Source organism: Taudactylus pleione, unplaced genomic scaffold, assembly GCF_031769625.1.
Source record: "Taudactylus pleione unplaced genomic scaffold, aTauple2 ptg000711l, whole genome shotgun sequence".
Classification (NCBI taxonomy): domain Eukaryota; kingdom Metazoa; phylum Chordata; class Amphibia; order Anura; family Myobatrachidae; genus Taudactylus; species Taudactylus pleione.
Window position 1 is genome coordinate 6,526,353 of NW_028285113.1, and position 23,612 is coordinate 6,549,964.

At 44.4% G+C, this 23,612-nt stretch overlaps 1 protein-coding gene across 1 annotated transcript in view; it reads right to left on the minus strand.

Moving 5' to 3' along the window:
* The window catches only part of TMEM123 (transmembrane protein 123), a 40,187-nt gene that overhangs the window by 3,251 nt on the left and 13,324 nt on the right, over positions 1 to 23,612 (minus strand). The window contains exons 2-4 of the mRNA XM_088456704.1: positions 18,345 to 18,539; positions 9,004 to 9,099; positions 6,036 to 6,183 (exon numbers count right to left, since the gene is read on the minus strand). Of these exons, the coding sequence (XP_088312830.1) occupies positions 6,036 to 6,183; positions 9,004 to 9,099; positions 18,345 to 18,539 (439 nt within the window). The remainder of the gene's footprint in view (positions 1 to 6,035; positions 6,184 to 9,003; positions 9,100 to 18,344; positions 18,540 to 23,612) is intronic.

The window sequence follows — 23,612 nt, forward strand, 5'->3', positions numbered from 1 at the left end:
TGATGAAATAGTGGGTCTTGAGAGCCTGTTTGAAGGATTGTAGAGAGGTGGAGAGTCTGATGGGGAGAGGGAGAGAGTTCCAAAGGTAGGGAGCAGCACGGGCAAAATCTTGGAGGCGGGAGCGGGAAGAAGGAATCAGTTAGCATGAGAGGCGGCGTGCATTTGTTGAACGAAGAGGGCGGACAGGAGAGTGAAGGGAGATGAGATCAGAGATGTAAATGGGAGAGGAATGGGTGAGGGCTTTGTAAGTGAGTGTGAGAACCTTGAATTGGGTTCTGAAAGGGAAGGGGAGCCAGTGGAGGGCTTGTAGGAGAGGGGAGGCAGATGCAGAGCGTTTTGAGAGGAAGATGAGCCGGGCAGCAGCAATGAGGACAGACTGGAGAGGGGACACATAGATCGTTAGCTCCACTGGGGCAAAAACCGATGTGAATGAAATATTCTCTGTAACATGCTGTAGAATATGTTTGCAATGAATAAATAACAGTTAATATAAAAAATAAATCCTAGCCCGTCTCCAACATGTGAACAGTGGCTGTTTATCAAAGAAAATCCCCGCAGTTAGAGAGCCAACGGTGCCTGAAACTGTATTTCCATTACCCAACTCCCAATGGTACTTTGTACAGATAAGTGCACACTATCCTCAGTCCTGCAGGCTCCTATAGAGAAGTGTCCTCATACACCTATCCTTTTTGTACCATATGGCACCAGATGTCTGGCGCAACTTACAGATGTGTCCGCATACACTATTGCCGCCAGGTCTCGGTATGCCCTGAGCGTCTTTTCGTTCAAATAAGTGTCTTGGGGCCATATTCAATTAAAGGCGATGACGTCATTTTCGCCAGTTTCACTTATCCCCATATTCAATTTCAAAGACTTTTCGCAGGTGCGAAAAGTCTTTGTAAAAAAAACAGGGATAAGTTTTCACCAGTTTAAGTGGCGAAAAAAAGTGCAGAATTGGGGTTTTGTGGTACAGAACAAAACAAAAAAAAAAGCCTGCAGCCTTTGGAATGACCCCTTAATGTAATTTGTGTCCAAAAAAATTCAAAAAATTCCTTAGAACACCCCAAAAAAGGTACTTTCATTTTGGGGGTGAAAGAAAAATGTTGGGGAACAAACTTAGAAACTAGCGAAATAGCCTTAGGGGGGGGGGGGGTCCCCATGTATGCGGCAGGTGTTTTCTAGAATGCGGGTGGTTGCGGACGGTGCATTTTTGAAGAATTTAAAAAAATTAATTTAGGGACTTACAGAATATGCTTGCAGCCATTTTCATGTACCCCAAATTTGATGGGACTAGTTATTTAAAAACCCCGATTACCTTCAGCAGGCCAAATCGGGGGTACCCATAGTGATCCCCCATGTCAGACCATCTTTTGGGGGGTGACAGGCTGATTTCCCCTAAAGTGACAGGACTTTACGGTACTTACCTTTCCGCCGGTTCCAGTTTTCGCCGGATCCTAATTTAATACGGGGATAAGCGGGCACGCGCCCGATACTTTATCCCTAAAAATAAAACGTGGTGATGGCGAAAAGTTCATCCTCTGAGTTTTCGCATCAAATTGAATATGGCGCTTAGTCGCAATGCAATTTAAAAAAAAATAAAAATAAATGCTTAATGAGTGCATGGATAAATTTGATATGCGACACTTGTACATCTGAATCTGTATACGAAGAGCTACGATGCTTCTGTAGAGCAGCCGCGGCTTTCTTTCATGCCAGGCTCCGTTGTGCTTCGTCGTCGGCTTTGTACAGGTTTAAAGGTTAAAACTAATTTTGTGAGTGGTGTTTTGCTGCGTCTGTGCTGTGAATAAGACGTAAATTCAAAGAAAAAGGCGCAATGCTCCAATGCTCAGCGCGGCTCGCTCACGCCAGACGTCTAGTGCTGCATGTTGTATTGAGGCTAGGGGGTATGAAAGTGAGTTTACTAAAGTGAGAGTTTTTAGAAGTGATGTTGCCCATAGCAACCAATCAGATTTGACTTAACATTTATCTAGCACCTTCTAGAAGATAATAGCTAGAATCTGATTACTAAAGTGAGGGGTTTTAAAAGTGGAGATGTTGCCCACAGCAAATATACCCCCAGGTGTATGAGAACACATCTGTAGAGGCGTCCCGTGTATATAGTGTACTAGGTACTTAGGATTAGCATTTTCGCCATAAAGCAATTGGAATAAAGTCACAGGTTAGGACGCATATTTTAATGCAAAGTGATATGGTGCGGCTCAGGTCCGTGGCGCGCGCTAAATTAGGCTATTTGGTGTCATTTTAGGATTTATGTATGCTGACACATCTCTACAACACCTCTCATCCCATCAGATGGAGAAAAACGGTCTCTATAAAACGATTTTTAACCATCACCAACAGGATGTACTGTGCAAAAAGTAAAGAAGAGATTCCCCTATATAAAACGGTGTGTTTTCAGTCCCTCAAGATGTAAATGGAATGAGATCACGCAAATTTAGACGGTTACTAGTGCACATCGAAAGTAGGGAAGGATTTTGGTCATTTTGAAATTTACAGAGAAACAAGAATCCCAGTATTATTATGCAATACACTGAACGGTTCCACAGTAACAGTTTCGGTCACGTTGCCAAATACTGTTGTTGGTATGAACAATAGAATAGTTGATTTTCTGAGAAGCTCAAATGATTAGACTTCATCACAACAGCCCTCCCCATTCCCTTTAATTTCACTGCAAAAGTGCTTGGGTATTCCCCAGGAAAATATATTTTTACTTAAGTTCCTCTTGTAAACAGTGACATCTGCTGTTTATATCAAGGTATTGCTCATGCTGAAGTATTCACATACTAGTAATTAAATAACTGCGCACAATGGTTTTTTTTTTTTACAGCTAACATAGCGTTCCAAGAAAAAAAAAATTGTGAAATAAATATGCAATTATATTTAATGTTTTAAAAAAAATTATACTTGTTTTGTTGAATATCAGAATCCTATGAGATCCATACTCCTGCCTCAATGAGTGCTACCCGCCACAGGACTGTGTAGCAGTGGCGTAACTAGGGCAGGGCGGGCGGGGTTCGTGCCCTGGGCGCCGTTGGACCGGCAGCGCGGGGGGGCGCCGCCGGCCACGGTACCGGCCCGCCCTAGTTAGCCAGTGTAGCGCCGACCGCAATGAGTGCGGTCAGCGTTACACATTTACACAGGACTGGCGCTAGGCTTCCAGCGCCGGTCCTGTGCTGCACGCCTGAGCCCGTTCCCTCCCCCAGGAGGCGGGCTCAGGCTGTGCATAACACACGCATCGCCGCCAGCGCTGGCGGCGATGCGTGTGTTAAACAGCAGCCAATGAGAGTCAGATAGACTCTCATTGACTGCTGCAGCACCCACTGCAAGAGCCGGACTTCCGTCCGGCTCCTGCAGTGGGTAATGGGACTGACGTCATGACGTCTGTCCCATAATGCTGAGCGCGCCCGCCCGGGCGGAGCGGCGTCGCGATCAGGACCAGAGATTCAGGTAAATATATATATATATATATTTTTTTGGAACCTATCTGCACAACGTGGCTACTACCGGGGGGACCTCTACTGGGGGAAGGGTGGCTACTACTGGGGGGACCTCTACTGGGGGAGGGGTGACTACTACTGGGGGCACCATTGGGAGCACCTACTCTACTGGGGACTACTACTTGGGGGGGAACTACCACTGGGGGCATTATGAAAGGGGCCTACTAGAGGCACTGCACACGGGGGACCACTACTGGGGGCAATAATAGGAAGGGCCACTACAGGGGGCACTGGATAGGGGGGATCACTACAGGGTGCCTGCATAAGGGGACCACTACTTGGAAAACTGCATGGGGGGAGGGGGGGACGGACGGACTACTGCTGGGGGCACTATATAAAGGGCACTGCATAGGGGGGGGACTACTACTGGGGGCACCATATAAAGGGCACTGCATAAGGGGATACTGCTACTAGGCGCACTGCATTGTGGGGACTGCTACTGGGGGCACTGCATAAGGGGAACACTACGTGGGGCACTGCATTTGGGGCCACTACTGGGGGTACTGTATAAGGGGCACTACTATGGGCCTGCATAAGAGGGACCACAACTGCATACTGGGGGTACTGTATAAGGGGTACTACTGGGGTTAAGGTGCATATGGATAGGAATGTTCATCTCAGTTTTCAAATTTGCCCTGAGCTCCAAATACCCTAGTTACGCCACTGCTGTGTAGAATTTTCAAAGTGAGTGTTAATAAGCCGTGGGTGAAAGTTGATGGAACAAAAAGTATTTTTCGGTAGCTGCAGTCTAATCAGAAGTGACTGGACACCCCTTACACTCAGTATTAGCCATGCCTGGAGAACACGGGAATGTTAAGAGGGTTCCCAACTTTCTATTAGATGGTGGAGTTATACGACTCTAGCGGTTGCACAGATGTGCCCTCATACACCTAGCCTCTATAATCTATGCACTGCGAGGTGCCTGGAGCAAGGGAGCTGCACTGACCGATGTAGCGTCTCTTGTTCTTGAATGTGCGCCTTAACCGCAACAAAACCGTTTCACGAGACTGCAGATTCATTTGATATGCGACTGAGTCTGAATGTGCACAACGGAACTTGGTTCGAAAAAAGTAGCGGCTGCTGCATCCTAGCACTTAGTATACAGACTCACAGAGATATACAAGCGTCACATATTGCAAAAAAATGAGACTTCACTGATTAATGTATCGCGTTGCAACGAAGATGCACAAAACTACTTTGCTAGATTACACAACAAATTTGATGCGTGACATTTATACATCTGTGTGCGACCGAGTTTGAATCTGTGTAAACAGGGCTCCGATGTGAGCGGCTGCGGCTTTACCCTCACACTGCGTTCCGTTGGGATTCATCTGCGGCTTTGTATGTGTGTCTGTGATATACCACTTCCTGTGCGGTTAAAGTGGCAGCCCAGCGTCTCTTGTGCACTGTGAGCGGCTTATCGCTGCGTTTGCGATGCAACTAGGACGCCAAATTAAGAGGAAAACACGGCACCCTACTCGTCTTGGAGCGTCACAGCTGTGATTGGAGACCTATTCAGGTCCGTGTCATAGCACTGTACCCTCCCTTATTTTTTTTTTTTTTTTTTTTTACATCAATGAGGATTCCTCCACCAATCACAAGCATGCTCTCTCCTTTCCTAGTCTTGATACTCGGCATGTCTATCGTTTTGTCCACCATCGATGGTCTCCAACTACCATCGATGTTAGACATGTGCGTATGTGCAGAGGGGTAGAGGTGGTTAGCGTATGAGCAAAGGAGTGAAGGGATTATATTCCAATTAAAAAAATATTGCAGTCGATGGCCAGGACACCTGCCATTGGGCCCTTAGCAACGATGGTTGTGAAACATCAACCATCGATACCAACTCTACCCGATACTCACATGGAGTAAGATTAGAATGGCGTAGGGACTGGCACGGACGTAGATCCCCCTTAAGTGTCAAAGTTCAGGTAAGCTGGTGAGTTTTTGCGACACCGCATGTATGCAAACCCCTGATCGTTACACATTGCGGCTGGTGCATGTCCTGGTTGTGCTTCCGATAGTTGCAACTGCAGCCACTGAAAACGTGCATCCTAGCATTCCCGTGTTCGGATGCGTGGCTGATACCAGGGGAACAGCGGATACTAGCATTAGTATAAATTCATAGATAAGACTACAGCAAAGGATGCTATCACAGCCAAAGCAGCGTCCGACTCTTACACATACAACTCTCCACCTATTGCCCGAATGTTTTCCCTTCATGCAATTCAGAAATCTTTCAAAATTTTAAACTGAATGATTCCTAGTCTGTCGCCTGTATATAGAGAACTTCCCAGGTTTGGATTATGAAGACTTTAAGGGCTTGTTCAGAAGAGTGCTTCGCCAGAAATTGCTCATTGCGTCTCCCAAATGGAATGCGAAATGCGTAGTCCGCACTAAAGGTACCTTTAGGATCCTACAAGCAGTTTGCTTGCATCTAGCTCCATTAAGAACGCTGCGTTCTCTACTGAAGAAACCTCTCAGACACTAGGACCACACAGAAACCAAAATACTTACATGGTGCGATAGCGGACGCCTCTCTTTGAATTATAGAATTTGCACCCAAAGTACAGCACTGCCAGGATTCCCAGCGTCAGTACAATGCCCCCTATGAAACTTCCCAAGTCAAACCCAGAGATCTTTTGTGATGAGGAAGACATAGAACCTGCAAAAAAAAGGAAAAAATACATTCAATCCACAGTAAATGCCAAATGAAAAATACAGAACAGGAAACTCAAAAGGTAAGCTGAGTATCTGGCTGTTTGGTAACCAGGTCTGTGACCAATACCGCCATACACACGGAAGACTTAAATGCACAGTTCTAGCCATTTACGCCACAGCTGGACAGGAAAGTGCCGCTGTAGCTCTCTGTACCACCAATGACTTCCCTACACGTCAATGGGGAATACTCAGCGAGCAGAAATTCCCTTCAGCCCGGTCTAGTCTGCCGACACCATTCTGGGGGCTGCACAAAAGGCCATGTCAGGAAAACGTACTGCTTGGTATACGATTGAATAACAAAACCAGATAAGATCAAAACAGAACAATTAAGTAGTTAATGAGGTGCTGGCTGGTGTTAGGTAGGATATCAAAGCTGGGAGGCATGTAAAAGGGATTAGGAAGGGTGGAGACAGGCAATGTAGATACAGCGAATAAAATACAGAGGTGTCCTTGCTCATCTAGCCTCAATACGTTATGCCGCGCGATGGCCTGAGTGAGCCGGCAGGTTCCGTGCAACTCTGCTAGCGCCGTGCATCTTTTTTTTTGCCGAAATTGCGTCTAAAGTCGATGTCACTAGGACGCACCAGGTTGATAATTTCGATAGGTGACATTTGTATATCTGTGTGACAAACTGTAAACGGACCGTGGCGTGAAAAAAAAAAAAAACTGCGCCCGTTGCATCGTAGCATTGTGAATGCTGATTGAGAGACTTATATATATATATATAAAAAACTATATTCGCATCGCAGCTTAGACACATTCAGCAAAAAGGACGCAGTGGCGCTAGCAGTCTCATATGACCAGGCGCACAGACAGGTGGTTTGGCGTGACTGCAGCAAAGAGCAAAGACGGCTGTAGACACATCTGTACATACAGTACAATGAAGGGGCTTTGGTTTATTTTTTTTGCTGTAAGATGAGGATTGTCCAATTTCATATCTGGACTACATAGATGGCCAATAATAACATGATAAAACACGAGACTACTAGGGGCATATTTACTAAAATGCGGGTTTATAGAAGTGGAGGTGTTGCTTATAGCAAGCAACGAGATTCTAGCGATTATTTTCTAGAAGGTGCTAGATAAAAATGTAGAATCTGATTGGTTGCTATGGGCAACTACTCCACCTCGAACTCAATCCCAACTTTAGTAAATATACCCCATAGTTGGAAATATGTTGTTGCATCTTTGACTGTTTATATCCTATAATTGCAAACAGCTATAAAAGGTGGTCATTTGTACCCAACACTCACTACACTCCTATTCTATTTCACTAGGATTTACAGCCATCTCCTAATATGGCTTCCAGCCCTACACTATTACATCACTAGGATTTACAGTTCTCCATCTCCTAATATGACTTCCACCCTTACACTATTACATCACTAGGATTTACAATTCTCCATCTCCTAATATGGCTTCCACCCCTACACTATTACATCACTAGGATTTACAATTCTCCATCTCCTAATATGACTTCCACCCTTACATTATTACATCACTAGGATTTACAATTCTCCATCTCCTAATACGGCTTCCACCCCTACACTATTACATCACTAGGATTTACAATTCTCCATCTCCTAATATGGCTTCCACCCCTACACTAGTACATCACTAGGATTTACACAGTTCTCCATCTCCTAATATGGCTTCCACCCCTACACTATTACATCACTAGGATTTACAATTCTCCATCTCCTAATATGGCTTCCACCCCTACACTAGTACATCACTAGGATTTACACAGTTCTCCATCTCCTAATATGGCTTCCACCCCTACACTATTACATCACTAGGATTTACAATTCTCCATCTCCTAATATGGCTTCCACCCCTACACTAGTACATCACTAGGATTTACAATTCTCCATCTCCTAATACGGCTTCCACCCCTACACTATTACATCACTAGGATTTACAATTCTCCATCTCCTAATATGGCTTCCACCCCTACACTAGTACATCACTAGGATTTACACAGTTCTCCATCTCCTAATATGGCTTCCACCCCTACACTATTACATCACTAGGATTTACAATTCTCCATCTCCTAATACGGCTTCCACCCCTACACTATTACATCACTAGGATTTACAATTCTCCATCTCCTAATATGGCTTCCACCCCTACACTAGTACATCACTAGGATTTACACAGTTCTCCATCTCCTAATATGGCTTCCACCCCTACACTATTACATCACTAGGATTTACAATTCTCCATCTCCTAATATGGCTTCCACCCCTACACTAGTACATCACTAGGATTTACACAGTTCTCCATCTCCTAATATGGCTTCCACCCCTACACTATTACATCACTAGGATTTACAGTTCTCCATCTCCTAATATGGCTTCCACCCCTACACTATTACATCACTAGGATTTACAGTTCTCCATCTCCTAATATGACTTCCACCCCTACACTAGTACATCACTAGGATTTACAATTCTCCATCTCCTAATATGACTTCCACCCCTACACTATTACATCACTAGGATTTACACAGTTCTCCATCTCCTAATATGGCTTCCAGCCCTACACTAGTACATCACTAGGATTTACAATTCTCCATCTCCTAATATGGCTTCCACCCCTACACTATTACATCACTAGGATTTACAGATTCCCACCTTCCAACACTTGACCCACTCATGCACTACATTACCAAGAAGTAATCTGTACGCACAGAATGCGTATAAACAGATAACAATATATAATCTATAAAGTGTATGCGTGGAGCATAGGCCAGAATACCTACTTGTCACAGGACTAGATGAAGTGGAGATCACAGTTGTGGATTTATCGGTTCCTTTACTGACCACAGTTGTTGTGGAATCGTTTACTGTGGATGGAACTAATTTAAAAAAAATAATAAACACAACACATCACAATGCAATATACCGTAATGCCAGAATGCAACAAAAATAATCTAATTAACATTTAAGCGATCACAGTATATACATACATAGATTTTTTATTTATTTTTTTGCTTTTTCCACATTTGTATTTTATCCTAGTTTTCTCTAAGGCAATCAGGAAATAATTGTAAACAATATTCAGTAACGACAGGACATCTACAATGCTGATATCGGGGCAAATAAAAAACATAAATGTGCTATCTGAATTTTATTTATCCATCCCTGAGAGCTTTCTATTGCTCGGATTGGTTACAGGTTGGTCTATAGGCCCCCATACACTAACCGGCGGATTGCCAGAGATGAGATTGGAAACGCTGATCCGCTTGTCGGAAATGCCAACCAGCGGCATCAATGTTTCGATCCGAAGGAAATTTCAGCAATTTGCAAATCAGTGAACACTTTGGATTTCACCTATACAGAGATGCCAGATCGCAGGAACGCGGCGATCCGTCGCTAGTGTATGGGCCCCTTATCTCTGAGGATTGCTCAGATTGTCTACAGGTTAGTCTAACCATGAACATTTCCAAGGGTCTGACTGACCAACCCCTCCTGTGAGTGTTCTACCCTTCTGTGGGTTTACCTTGCTCACAGGCTCTAGGTTGCACTACGCCACATTCACTGTAATGAGCCTGGATGTTTGGGAGAAGGGAGTCAATTATCACTCGTGCTTTAATAGGCTTCAAAATCACAGTTGTACTCTTTCTAAATTGTATTTTTCCTATTCATGTCAAAGAGCATTAATGGAATTGAAGAGAAACCATGGAGCCTGCACTTACCTTTGTTATTACAGTGTGGTCAGATCCTTTATGAAGCATGTGTAGGACACAGATAATAAGCTGCATGTAATCATTATAGTTTCAACAGTTTCCTAAGGTGCATTGTAATATGCCACAACAACAATAAAACCCAGCTTGGAAACCTCATATTATGGGCAGCGCAGTGGTGCAATGGTTAGCTTTGCTGCCTCGCCACAGTGGGGTCATGGGTTCTATTCCAACTAGTGCCCTATCTGTGTGGAGTTCTGAGTTATTCCCTTGTTTCAGTAGGATTGCTCAGAGCACTCTGGTTTCCTCCCACACTCCAAAAACTTGCTGGTAGTCAGAATTGGCTTCAGATATACACACATATACACAGTGAAAAAAGTGAATTGACACTATTGACTCAGAGCTGATGCCGGAACACTAATAGGCCCAGTTGCTATAAACTATATTTTATATACACTATACTTGGTTCACTCAGAAAGATATACAGGTAGTGGCTCTGTACCCACCCATTTCTTGGTACACATATACACAGACTTAATATCAAAATAGGTTGGTCTCCAAAAGACAATAGTGAAATATGCACTGAAGTAGGGGATGGGTATGGGATGCCGGCACTCGGGATCCCGGCGGTCAGAATCCCAACGCTGGCTTCCAGACAGGGTTAGAATACAGACACTTGACAATCAGTATTCTAACCCTCCCCACTCCCTACCCTAACCTCCCCCGCTAGTGCCTAAACCTACCCTCCCCGCACCCTAAACCTAACCCTCCCCCGTTAGTACCTAACCCTAACTCCACTACTTATCATCGGGATGCCGGTGCTGGGATTCTGACAGGTGTCGGGATTCCGGCACCGGCATCCCGACTGTCAGGATTTTAACCGCATCCCTCGTGTAGGACCCCTTCTAGCCTGGCGAAGTGCAACTTAACATGGCATGAATTCCTCTGGAGAGATGTTGATCCATGCTATCTGGACAGCTTATCACAGCTCCACGATACTTGTAGGTGCAGGATCTCGGGTGCGAATGGACTTTTCCACCACGTCTAATAAATGCTCGATTGTCGGGTGAATGTGGTGGCCACACCATTCATCGCTACTCTCCGGAATGCTCCTCGAACCAATTCTGAACAACTTGCGACCGATATACGGTGCCTTATACGGCTGGAATATTCCATCGTTGTGGAGGTACATAAAGTCCTGCAAATGCAATGCAATGCAATGTAGTGGTACCGGTCAAGGAGGTGTTCAGGCGGACTAGCGGACCCAACCAATGCCACGTGAACACGCCTCACACTATTATTGAACCACCACCAGCCTGCATGCTGCTTTGTTGACAACTGGGGTCCATGGCCTCATGGGGTCTGCACCGCCCCCGAGCCCTACAATCAGCCCGAAACAACTGGAACAGTGACTCATCGGACCACGCCACATGTTACCAGTCCTCCAGGGTCCAATCAGCGACGTCACGAGCCCAGGTGAGGCGCTGCGTCCAGTATCATAGTATTAGCAGGGCAATCTTGTGGGTCTTCTGCTCCCATGGAAGCCAAAGAATGCTGCACTGACCGGCGCGACCCGCGGTGGGTGGTAATGCCTTCGATGAGGTGATCCAGATACACGTGACACCATAGATCGAGGAATGTTGTGGACAACTTTGAAAATGGGATGTCCCATCCATCAGGCACCAACTATTATATCCCGTTCGAATATTCACGTCCTTGCCATGAGCAGTCTAGCCAGTGTTCACACTGACTCACGAGATGTCAGATTACAACTAATGCAGGTCTGGGCATTTCCAAGACACCACAGTACGGTGACGCCACCTACCATTACCTTTACATACTGCTATCCCATGACTTGGCACTTCAGTGTACACTTATACAGACAATGGGCTCAATCCAATGATGTGCGAGTTTGCAAATGAGATTTTTTTTCATGAAACTCACACACTTCGCTCTAATGGGCGCTCCTGAGAAACAAAAGACCCAGTTAGAAATGCCAATTCACGCTACTCGTGGCGTTGAGCAAATTTTGTACAGCAAGTGAACTGGGAAAAGAGCCTGAAAAAGTGGGGAAACCATCCTTGACGCCCAAAAATTGGCAACTGAGATATCAGGACCATACATGAGGCTGTTAGTGGCCATAATGAAAGTACTGAAGGTTATTAAAAAGTGTTAAATACCAATTTTTATGGTTAAAAAATTATAGCAAGTGTTTTTCATCAAATTAAAACCTTTCCAGTATGTTGGGGTACAGGAAAGTTTGTAAAAAGATGGAATAAACCCTTACCTATCATCTGCAAGTTCAAAAACCCCTCTCCCATCAATCATTTACACCTCCCCATCCCTGACCCCATCATTTACACCTCCCCATCCCTGTCCCCCATCATCTACACCTCCCCATCCCTGTCCCACATCATCTACACCTCCCCATCCCTGCCCCACATCATCTACACCTCCCCATCCCTGTCCCACATCATTTACACCTCCCCATCCCTGTCCCACATCATTTACACCTCCCCATCCCTGTCCCACATCATTTACACCTCCCCATCCCTGTCCCACATCATTTACACCTCCCCATCCCTGTCCCACATCATTTACACCTCCCCATCCCTGTCCCACATCATTTACACCTCCCCATCCCTGTCCCACATCATTTACACCTCCCCATCCCTGTCCCACATCATCTACACCTCCCCATCCCTGCCCCACATCAGTTACACCTACCCATACCTGTCCCACATCATCTACACCTCCCTATACCTGTCCCTCATCATTTACACCTCCCCATCCCTGTCCCACATCAGTTACACCTACCCATACCTGTTCCACATAATTTAACCTCCCCATCCCTGTTCCTCATCATTTACACCTCCCCATCCCTGTCCCACATCAATTACACCTCCACATAGTTGTTCCACAACATTTACACCTCCACACATCTGTCCCTCATCATTTAACCCTTTATCGAGCTTTTTCGAGAAAGTCACCTAAAACATAACGTGTCTTTATTGGCCAAATTATGCTATATAAGCCTCTCCAAGTGGATGATTATCCATTGAGAGAAATATACCAGAGGTTCTGCACTGTGTCCCAACTTTAAAATACGGTCCCTACCTTTTCACCTGCCCAAACGCGTCCATTGAGCTCAGACAGAAAGTGAACACATTTGCTCCCAGAGCACGGGCTTGTGGGGCTGCCACATCTCTCCTGGGATTGCTCAGACAGCGATGCAAGGAGTCATGATAGCATCATGCCTTCAGTATGCCACTGGCTAATAATCCCCTTCTAGGAGACCCTGCTGCTAGTCATGCACACCATTACAGGGATGCAGGGCCATGCAATTATATCACTTCCCAACTAGAAATGTACCAAAAACACACAATCCCAAGTTCCCTTACACTCACAAAGAACTAGCTTGCATGCATGAGCCATTAAATATCTATCTTTCAAGTGTATTTCTGTCAGTTTCCGGTTTGTACCTATATGTACCTAAGATAACAATGTAATGTAGGAATCCAATGACTATCTAAGATTAATGTTTTACAGTGTAGAGTAAAAACAAGCTAAACTGATTACAGCCAGTATCATCTAGCCACACACGCTTAGCCCTGCGGAGGAGAAGTTATGTGCAACATCACATTGTTAAACTTTGTTTTATGTAAACAGCATTCTGTTTGTGTAATATGCAATACTAAAGAATCCTCGTCTTTTCTGTATAACCTTACATTGCCTGACCAAGAAACACAAGTGATAATAGCGTGCGTAGATCAGGGCATGCGAGGACGGTACACACATGTGCACAGAGGGCAGCAGACCAGCAATACGTACGTATAGCACCTATCAGGTTAGGAAAATGGCAGGGGCGGCACAGGGAATAATAAGTGCTGATAGGATGTAAATACATGCAGGCAGATAGCCCTCTATGCAATGAAGGTAACAATAGAAGACAAGGTAAATATAGCACAGATCAGAATGGAGAAGGGCATGGATAAATGCAGGCAGGTGTAGGGACAGGATACAGGGCAGGCAAGATGGGCAGAATGCATTCTGTGACCAACTGCGGTGTATCGTTACACTAAATGCTACGTTACAGTGTCAGCGGCTGTAACTTAGAGTATGGCATGCAGATACACAGAATATAGGCATGCTGCATATCATTCTAATCAGCAGAAGCTGCTTGTGCGATCTATTAACATTGTTGTGCCAACAAGATGCTTTTGTAAATATATACAGTAAAGTCGCACGAAAAGACGCTCGGCACTAGAGCATTACCCGGAACTCCCTAGTTGATACATCTGTATCAAAAGGTAACTAGATGCAGGTAGAGGAATATGAGTGATATTGCACAATTCTTTCCTATTGTGACCTATAAAGGGTATTATTATTATTGCAGACAAAGCGATTTTATATGGGTCACAACAACCTGCGGTGACTTCAGTGTGATCTCAGCCAAAGAAACCCAAACTTCCGCTCACGCCTTACAATAGGATCAGTCAGACCAACACTTTTGCTTTGTTTTTTTTTTTAATTTCTATTTTCTCTTTCACAATTGTTACAGAATCAACATGTGTAGGTGACAGTCGATCGATCGTCTGATCAAACAAATGGCTACAATAATAATAATGGGTTCTGGAATTATGAGTTTTAATTCCAACACACACACACACACACACACACACACACACACAATGTCCTGTCAGATCAAATCCAACACATGCGCGATGCCATCAATTGTACAGAAATGTATAAAAAAAATGAATGGACAATTAAGGTTTTTTTTGTTTTTGCCAAGCCGTGGATGTCTACATGGAAAGAAGAGGACGTCATCCACGCATAGGAAAAGGAGTTTTTTCTTTTGTTTAGTTTTTTTTTTTTTTTTTTTTTTTTTAGGGGTACACATGGATTATCTACTTGAGAAGTGGACGTGAATGGCTACAGGGATACTAGGCGAGTATGAGTGATTGTGAACGTGTGTGTGTGTGCGCATGTATGCTTTAATAAACATTTACTTGCATGTTGTTTGTGTACTGTGTTTACTTTAATATTTATTTTGCAGTGGAACTACAGGTACCAGCGGGCCCATAATGCCCTGCATGCTGGTACTTGTGGTTCTCCAAGTACCATCATGCTGGGGGAGGCTTACTGGGACCTGTAGTTCTACTGCAAAAGACATTTTGAACTCTTTCAATTACACTACACTATTAATCCGACACCCACTGCTCCAGGAGTGCCGGGGATAGCCCCGGGCTATCAGCCTAGGCCTGGGGTGCCCTGGAGGGGGGACCCATTTATTGAGTGGGTCCCCAGCTCCCCCAGGGATCCCTGGCCTGGGCTGACTAGTGGTCAGGGGTAATGCTTTGGCCGGGGGACCCGGTGAAAGGTTCCCCTGGCTGTGGTATTACTCCCCCGCTAGAAAAAGTTTTATGCTGGTTCTGGATAATACAGGGGAACCCTACGCTTTTTGTCCCCTGTATTTCCATAACCAGGATCGACTCAGAACCCAGTGCTGGTTGCTCTAAATACAGGGGACCCCTACGATTTTTGTCCCCTGTATGTTGACAACCAGGACTGTCTCCAAAGCACGGGGCTAGTTGAGCTTTAGGGGAGGGAGGGAGGGAGGGAGGGAGGGGGCACACAGTTTTTTTGTTTTTTTTACACTTTTATTCATTTTAATTTTTTTTCTTTACACCAGTGATTTTCAACCTTTTCAACTCGAGGCACACTACACAAGATATTAAAATTGCCAAGGCACACTATCCGGCGTGCGTGACCAATGAAAAAACAAACATTGGCTCCCACATAAAAATATGCACACACATTGGCCTCCTCAGGAATAAAACACACTACAGTACAAGTGCGCTGAGCTGACCTCCACGGCCCACTTGACAACCGGTCGCGGCACATTAGTGTGCCACGGCACAGTGGTTGAAATATGCTGCTTTACACAGATGCACAGACGTATCTCACTGATCCATCCCTGCATCTGTGGCTTTCATCACAGGTGCTTGCCGCACGGATCGCACTGATCAGTGTGTACATCTGTGTCGTCCATGACATTGTTCACCATGAGTACAGACGGAACGATGTGTGGCAAATCGTTGAAAGACAGGTCGTGATCTTTCTGCAAGCTGAAGAGATCACCGACCACAACCAACGTCAGTAGGAGCGTGCATCGGCATCATGTCTACACACGGCACTTGCAACGATTTGTCATTCCAATCCGTCAACGGCAATATAGTTTCAAATATCGTACAGTGTGTGGGGGCCTTAAAAGTCATTAGCTTTGCGGACTAGTGATGTCAAAGCGGGCATGATGTCTTTTCACTTTATTCATACAAGTAAATATTTAGGTAGACAGGACAGCTGGTGGATGTACTGGACAAAGGTAAGATCAATGCATTCGGTTTAGGAACATGGAAAAGTAGATGGGTAGAAGAGAACAGTCACAGATCGAGAAACAGAGAAGGGTAAATCGGCTACATAAGGAAGAAGTAAGCAGAACACAGAAATAGAAGAGGGGATACACAACGGGCAGAGAACACATACAGCAGATGTAGACAAGGTATGTACATACAGTACTGGAAGAAATAAGTACAATACGTATCATTTTAAGATGGGATAAACAAGAGGCTAAACCCAGCCCAGATTATGAAGGAGAAGGCTGGATGTGATCAGATATAATTGGGTTATAGGATACAAGTTAAATAATATTTTTGGAAAGACAAAAAGTTAACTGAAAGCAGCAAAACACAGATTGGTATCATGCGACCAGACTGCAGCCAATGGCAAAGAGCCAGAATAGAGGCCGTTCCACACCCAGACCATTGCTGACAGCTAAACAAGACCTATTCACATTCAGTGCTCAATTTGTCGCTGCTTGTATACAGACACACTGTTAAAAAGTCCTTTAAACCTAGGACACTGCCAGGAGCATTGGTTCAAAAATCTCAATGGCAAAGATTAGTATATAACTTATCAGGTTACATCAATGGGCGTATGTGTGAACTTCTATTCAATGTGTGTATGGCTTTTGTTACCTAGGAGACTGGAAGAAAATACTTTCAAGCAAGTAAAAAAAGACAACACAAACCACAGTGCTGCTATAAAAGTATTTAACCAGGTACTTGCTTGTCTACCACTCCAGCAATTTACTATAGTGAATATATGGAGAGGAGATGCATTGCATCTGCAATACTCTACATGGACTCTCTCATAGACCTTGGTGCTAAACACGTAGTTGTTTGGATAATGCAAAGTATTGCAGATGTACAGTGACAGGATTTTGTCACAGGGGGCAAGACAGTAATTTGGCGCCACCCCTGGTAATTCCCCCATAGTAATGCCCCCTGCAGCAGTGCCCCCTGAAGTAATGCGCCTGTAGTAGTGCCCATATAGTAATGCCCCTGAAGTAGTGCCCATAAGGTAATGCCCCTGAATTAGTGCCCATAAGGTAATGCCCCTATAGTAATTCCCCCATAGTAGTGCCCATATAGTAGTGCCTCTGTAGTAGTGTCCCTTACACACACACAAACGTCATGACATCTCTCCCATAGCGCCCGTGGGGAGAGCCGGAAGCTGGAATTCAGGAGAGAACTCCAGCCTCCAGCTACCGCGACGCTGCAGGGAAGGAGCCGGGCACCCACCGGTAAAAACATCTTAGCATGCGTCCGGCCTGGAGCCCACCTGCAGCTCCGGGCTGGAGGACATTGGGGCGGTTGCAGCTGCGCACCAGGTGCAGCACCCCCCCCCCCCCCCCTAGTTGCGGCCCTGTACAGTGTCTACTCTCTACATTTATTCACTAGTCAACACCATGAGGTCTGGCTTCTCCACTTCTTAATCTAGATTAATGGAAGATAGAGAAACATGGTCTTCCTCTTAAAAAGGCAATGAAGGGACAGATAGTATTCTCACAGTCTAACTTGTTTGATGGATGTTATATTTAGCTCAGTCATGTATATATATATATATATATATATATATATATATATATATATATATACACACACATCGCTCTCAACGAAAATGAAGGTGACACTCCAAGACTGGTCTCAATCGGTGAAAAAAAATGAGGCGCTTTAATCACCTGTGTCCTGAGGAAGGGGCTTGTACCCCGAAACGTAGATTAAAGCACCTCATTTTTTTCACCGATTGAGACCAGTCTTGGAGTGCCACCTTAATTTTCGTTGATACATTAGGGGTGGACCAGAGTCCAAGGGAATGGATGGCCTTTCAGGAATAAAGATTGTGCAGGAGGTGTCAAATATTCAGGAAAGTCAAGGAGTTTGCAGGTCTCTCCTGAAGGTCAGTATTGATGTTAAACATGTGAACCACAACATTCTAAAAGTCAATTGCAATAAACTTCTTAATAAATAACAGTTTGTTTTGTCTTCGCTACATGGATGATGGAAAGTTACCTTTTGTTGTTGCAGTAGTAGGAGATGCAGAAGGCGGCTTGGGAGCAGGGCTGGTTTTAGAAGTGTTGGCAGTTACGGGGTGTACCGTGGGAGGAGAAGTAACATTGGTCTTTGCTGTAGTGGGAACCGCTACGGTTTCATTGGTCCCTGTGCCATTCCTGGTTGTAGCAGTAGTAAGTACTGTGACCACAGTGCCTAGAATATGAAAGCAAACAATCATGGTAAAGACCGGAATGTGGTGGGAGGGAACAGTAGCAAAGTTACTGACTGCAAAGTGCCTCTGTCCAACCGTTCCGGAGGCACCATGTGGCCATCACATTGAACTGAATTCCCCCCCTAAAAATGATAGACGAGTTTCTGTTCAAAGTTGTGGCACTGTATTTGCATCTGTTTTGGTTTATTACTGATGAAGCAATATTTCAGCTAAATTACTACTTTTGGATGGAAGTTAACAAACAACCCCTAGAAACAAGAATCCAAATCAAGCAAGGACTGGGTACATACAGTGCCTGAGCTGGCTCCGCAGAGCTCTTGTTATTCAAGGCTCCTGAATTAGACCATGTCTAAAGCCTCTTAGTGGTCAGTGACTGCGTGCTGCGGCTGAACCATGACAGAGCTCACACAGAGCTTAGATATTCAGGAAAGTGTTGGACTTGCTGGTAACAAAACTGCCAGCGACTATTACCACTGGATTTTAATTTCATGCTGTTGACCATAGAGATAAATCCATATAGTCTTAGGGTTACATTTGCTAAACAGTGACGTCTCAGGCTGGGAACAGAATACAGTCGCATCCGTGTCCATAAGGGTCATTTACAAGCTGCAAAAATTCAGACCTATAAAAAGGATTGTATTTATGCAAAAAAGTCTGCCTACTTGTACGGGAAAGAACATTATATGGTGCACGTCGAATGCAGTATTTGGAAGCATCCACATACAGTTATAATGGGATTGCTAGATATATACAGGGTAGTGCAAGCTTTGCAAAATGTGCAGAAAGGAAACAGTCGAAAAGTTTAACTGTAGAGTTGATGTTTTTTTTACTATCTTCCTTATTTAGGTCTTAAATGAATCATAGCAAGAGCTTCATCGTTATTGTCTTTATTATATATGCATGGCTCCAGAGATAGTTGAAAAGACAAGGCCATTTGCAGGAGGCAAAAAAAAAAAAAAAGCAGAGAGCCCTCCTCCAAAGCAGGTCTACACAGGTAAACGCACCAGTCCACGTTATTATATCATTTAAAGACCTTCTACACCCCTGCAGATGCACCATGGGCCAACTCATAGATGTTCGGTAAAGCAACAGCAACTGCGACTTTGTAGACATAGTGGCTGTGCCAAAATCCGCAAAAGGCGCCCACTGCTGGCTTCAGTGATCCACTGCTGTGTCCAACGCAGCATCAGATCCCCTGCAGAACACTGAACCGGCATCAGACATGAGTAACCCTAATGTCTGGCCAAACCACGCTGTTGGGGCCTCCAAATGGCTGGCCTGTCACTCATCTGACGTCTGCAGCTGCACTGCGTCTGTCATCAATGGACCTGAGCTGCATCTGCGCAGTTCAACACCTGCGCAAATCCTGAATTAAAGATTTGCATTAATATTGGTTTAATGTAAATCATTGAATCAGGCCTCATGTCAGTCCACAAATGTGTTATCGTAGGCCGAGACGTTATAAAAGGACATTTGTATAGGTTCACATTTTATACTATACATAAAGGTAGCAATTGTAGCCATGTTGCCTCTGCTCTGAATCCATAATTTTAAAGATATTATACATGATATTTATATACAAACACACATTTCAAAGAACTGCAATGATGAAGATGACAATACTGTACATAGTGGAATTTGCAGCATCCCAACAAGTAACAATGAAAAGGAGGAGACCTACTGTAAAACAGTGAACCACTTTACTGCCTGCAAAGCAGATACTGTAGGTTTCTGCATACGCTCAACTCTATACAATCCACACTTAGGGGTACATTTACTAAGAATCGAGTTTGGTTGAGATTGCAATCTCGGGTGAGTTTAGGCAAACTTGTGTGAGATTTCCCTCTTTTCACTGTAATACTCAGGTGAGATTGCAAATTCGAATAAACTCACCTTCGGCTAAACTCAGAAGTACAACTCGGAAATTTACTAATAAATGATATTACAATCGCAGGTGTAATTGTAGCAAACTTGCAGCTAAATAGAGCTTTCAAAATGACCACCTCCTGAGCTGCGAGTTTGTCAGAAACATACACAGATCAGTGTGATTTCTGTATGTATCTGCATGTAAAGGGTTTAATGTGGAAAAAAAAAAAAACCACGACGTCGGGTCCCCCCACAAAAAGCATAACCAGCCCCGGACTGCTCAGCCAGTCCTGGTTCCAAAAAATACAGAAAAAAAACGTGTAGGGTTCCCCCATATTTTAGGAACCAGCACCAGGCTGCTGACCAGTCCTAGGCCATGTTTATAGGCTAGGAGGCTGGATGAAACAGTGCATGTTGGGCTTTCCTGAGGTTGGGAGTGAACCAGGAGAAATCCTGATCCTGTGATCAACAAATGGTACACGGAGCCGCATACAGATATTATTTTCAAATCATTCAGCAATGAGAGCTACGATCTTTATAGAGAGATGTCAGATAAGAGGGGGAATATAATCAGGAGATTTTAGGACTGCCTCAAAACAAGATATTTTATACATCTTATTCTCAGATCCTACTTTGGATTGCACGGAGAGACTAGACACTATGGATGAGGAAGTGGAAATTACCGCAATCAAACATTCAGTTGTTACCATCTCTTATATTATGACTAAAGCCAACAAGGGTTTACAATGCTCTTAGGAGGTCAATAGTGGATTGAAGATTTTATCAAGGACCATCCCGATGGTGGCCATCGAGAAGACCATTCAAAAGAGCAATAGGCTTTGGGTCACAGAAAATGGCACGTAACTGGGTGTAAAATTGGGAATAGCAGTATATTACAGGGCAGATGTTGGACAGGTCCTACTCACATGCCACCATCTTTGGTCATCTATTGCGCCATTGAAATGACACCGCCATTGCCAAACACAGCAATTGGCAAGGGCTTTACATTTTTGCACTTCTTTATATTTAAATAATTATTTACTTTACCTATGGACTGAAGATCTGCTGCTACACAAAAACAAAACAAATTGCATGCTCTCAGCTGCAAACCTCATTAATGGCGCATACACACGGTCAGATCTGGCAGATGAACGATTGAAATCGTTCAAATCGTTGGTAAAAATCAATCAAACAGTATTAAAATTAAAGAAATCGTCAAAATCTGACTGCAAACAGACCATGTCAGATATCGTTATCTGACATGCGGGAACGCGCATCGGTCATCGTCGCAGGCCCACATGTCAGATATTCTTTCAGATATAAACGATTTAACTATTTTTAATACAGTTATCGTTCAGATCTGACACAAAATCTGATCGTGTGTATGCACCATAACACAGAGGCACTGGGCCCACACTGTGAGGGTAAAACAGTATGTGCCAGCTCCCAGGCGGTCAACATTTACACTCTATATAGGTATACCAATAAAAAGAGGCCCTGGAGGAGCTGAATCAGCCCAGGCCCCTATATCATGGTAATGGTAGTCGGGCTGCTAGCACCCTGTTCAATGCTTGAAAAAGATTATAATCCTCTCACACCGATGTTACATTTCTTACATTTTTAAGAGATCTCCCACATCTTTTTGGGGATTCCAATAGAAGAAACCTCTAGCTAAAAAAAAAAGCTCTTGGCAATAGCCAATGTTCCCATACTTTTGCTCTAAATAAACGAACCAATCATTTGACGCCAGGCAGAGTGCCCCTAGACTTCCCTTCTCATTCACAGCAAACTTGTGGGAGGAGACTGAGCACTTATAGGGCCTCATTACACACACAAGCTCTGAGAGCGATTATCCTGCATAGAGGCTCCATGTCTTCTTTCTGTCAGTGATGTGAGCATCTGCAATACACAGCGGGAACACGGATACATTTGAAGATCTAGTGGAAACACATTTTTGGGTGCATTATGTCTCTCTGAAAAATGAGGGGGGCGCCAATGCTCTTCCTGGCACAGGGCACCAAAAAGTCTAGTTACGGCTTTGGTATAATATAACCCGCCCCCCCAGTCTACTATAAAATCACAAGAAACCAATATAACCAGCAAACGTAATCTAGCAATCAAATGACAAATTTAAAAATAGGAATGAATATCAGTGGTGTGGATTATATTACAGTAAACAGTGCCTTATTATTCTAGGAGACAATGAAAGGACATCCGATTGGCTGCTGCACATTACCTTGACACCAGTTCTCAAACATCCCCAGCAAGTCTACATATATTAATTAATGTTACTATGGCAATCAGTGTTGTAGCAAGATGTTATCACTGTAACAGAAGAGATTGAGTTTGTGTAAATCACTTTTATGTTTAATCTGCTGTGATAAATTGTTTGTATTTGGCAAAGCAAACAAGGCAGTAAATGACCAGTTCATTCAAATAGATCTTCACACTGCAGCATGTTTGACTAGTTACAGAATAAAGTGCTCCGGTAGCAGACAGCTTCGGGTCTGACAATTATCCTCTAAGTCGGTCATGTCCACAGATACGGATGCATCTTGCGGATTTTGGCATACTGCTCATGCACCAAAGAAATTGGCATGCATGTGCAAGATCAGCCGTATGCTTACTGATGGGGATCACTTTCCGTGAAATGCGCTTTTCTGGGCAGTAAGAGAGGGGTGACTAGGGAGGCCAATCCCGGGTTTTGGGCCTAAAATTGGAGGGATTTGAATCCTGAGACTGAAGCTTCCAATCCTGGGATTTCGGGACTAGTGATCGCATGCACGTTTTTTCTTTAAGCTGAGCACCTTGCAGCACTCGTCCAGACGCTGCCCGGCTGCTGCGGCCCCCGACACAGGTCAAGCTGCACACCCCAGGCCAGCCCGCCCGCCCATTGACCAACTCAATCCAGGGATTGAAAAAAATACCTGGGATTGGCTTCCCTAGGGGTGACCATGCGATCGCACAGAACTCTTCTGACTTGCTTTCTCCATAGCGGCAATGCACATGCACCCCGATTAGTAACTCTGCACCCGCATCCACCTGTCATCTCAGCACCGCCTGGTAAAAGATAGTGCTTTATGTTTTTTTCCCACTTTGTTTAAATACTGTGAACAGCCGTCCTCCAAATTCAGGAGTGGAAAGGTGGGGTGGAGAAGAGCTGGAACAAAACGGGCAGGCGGGGGCTG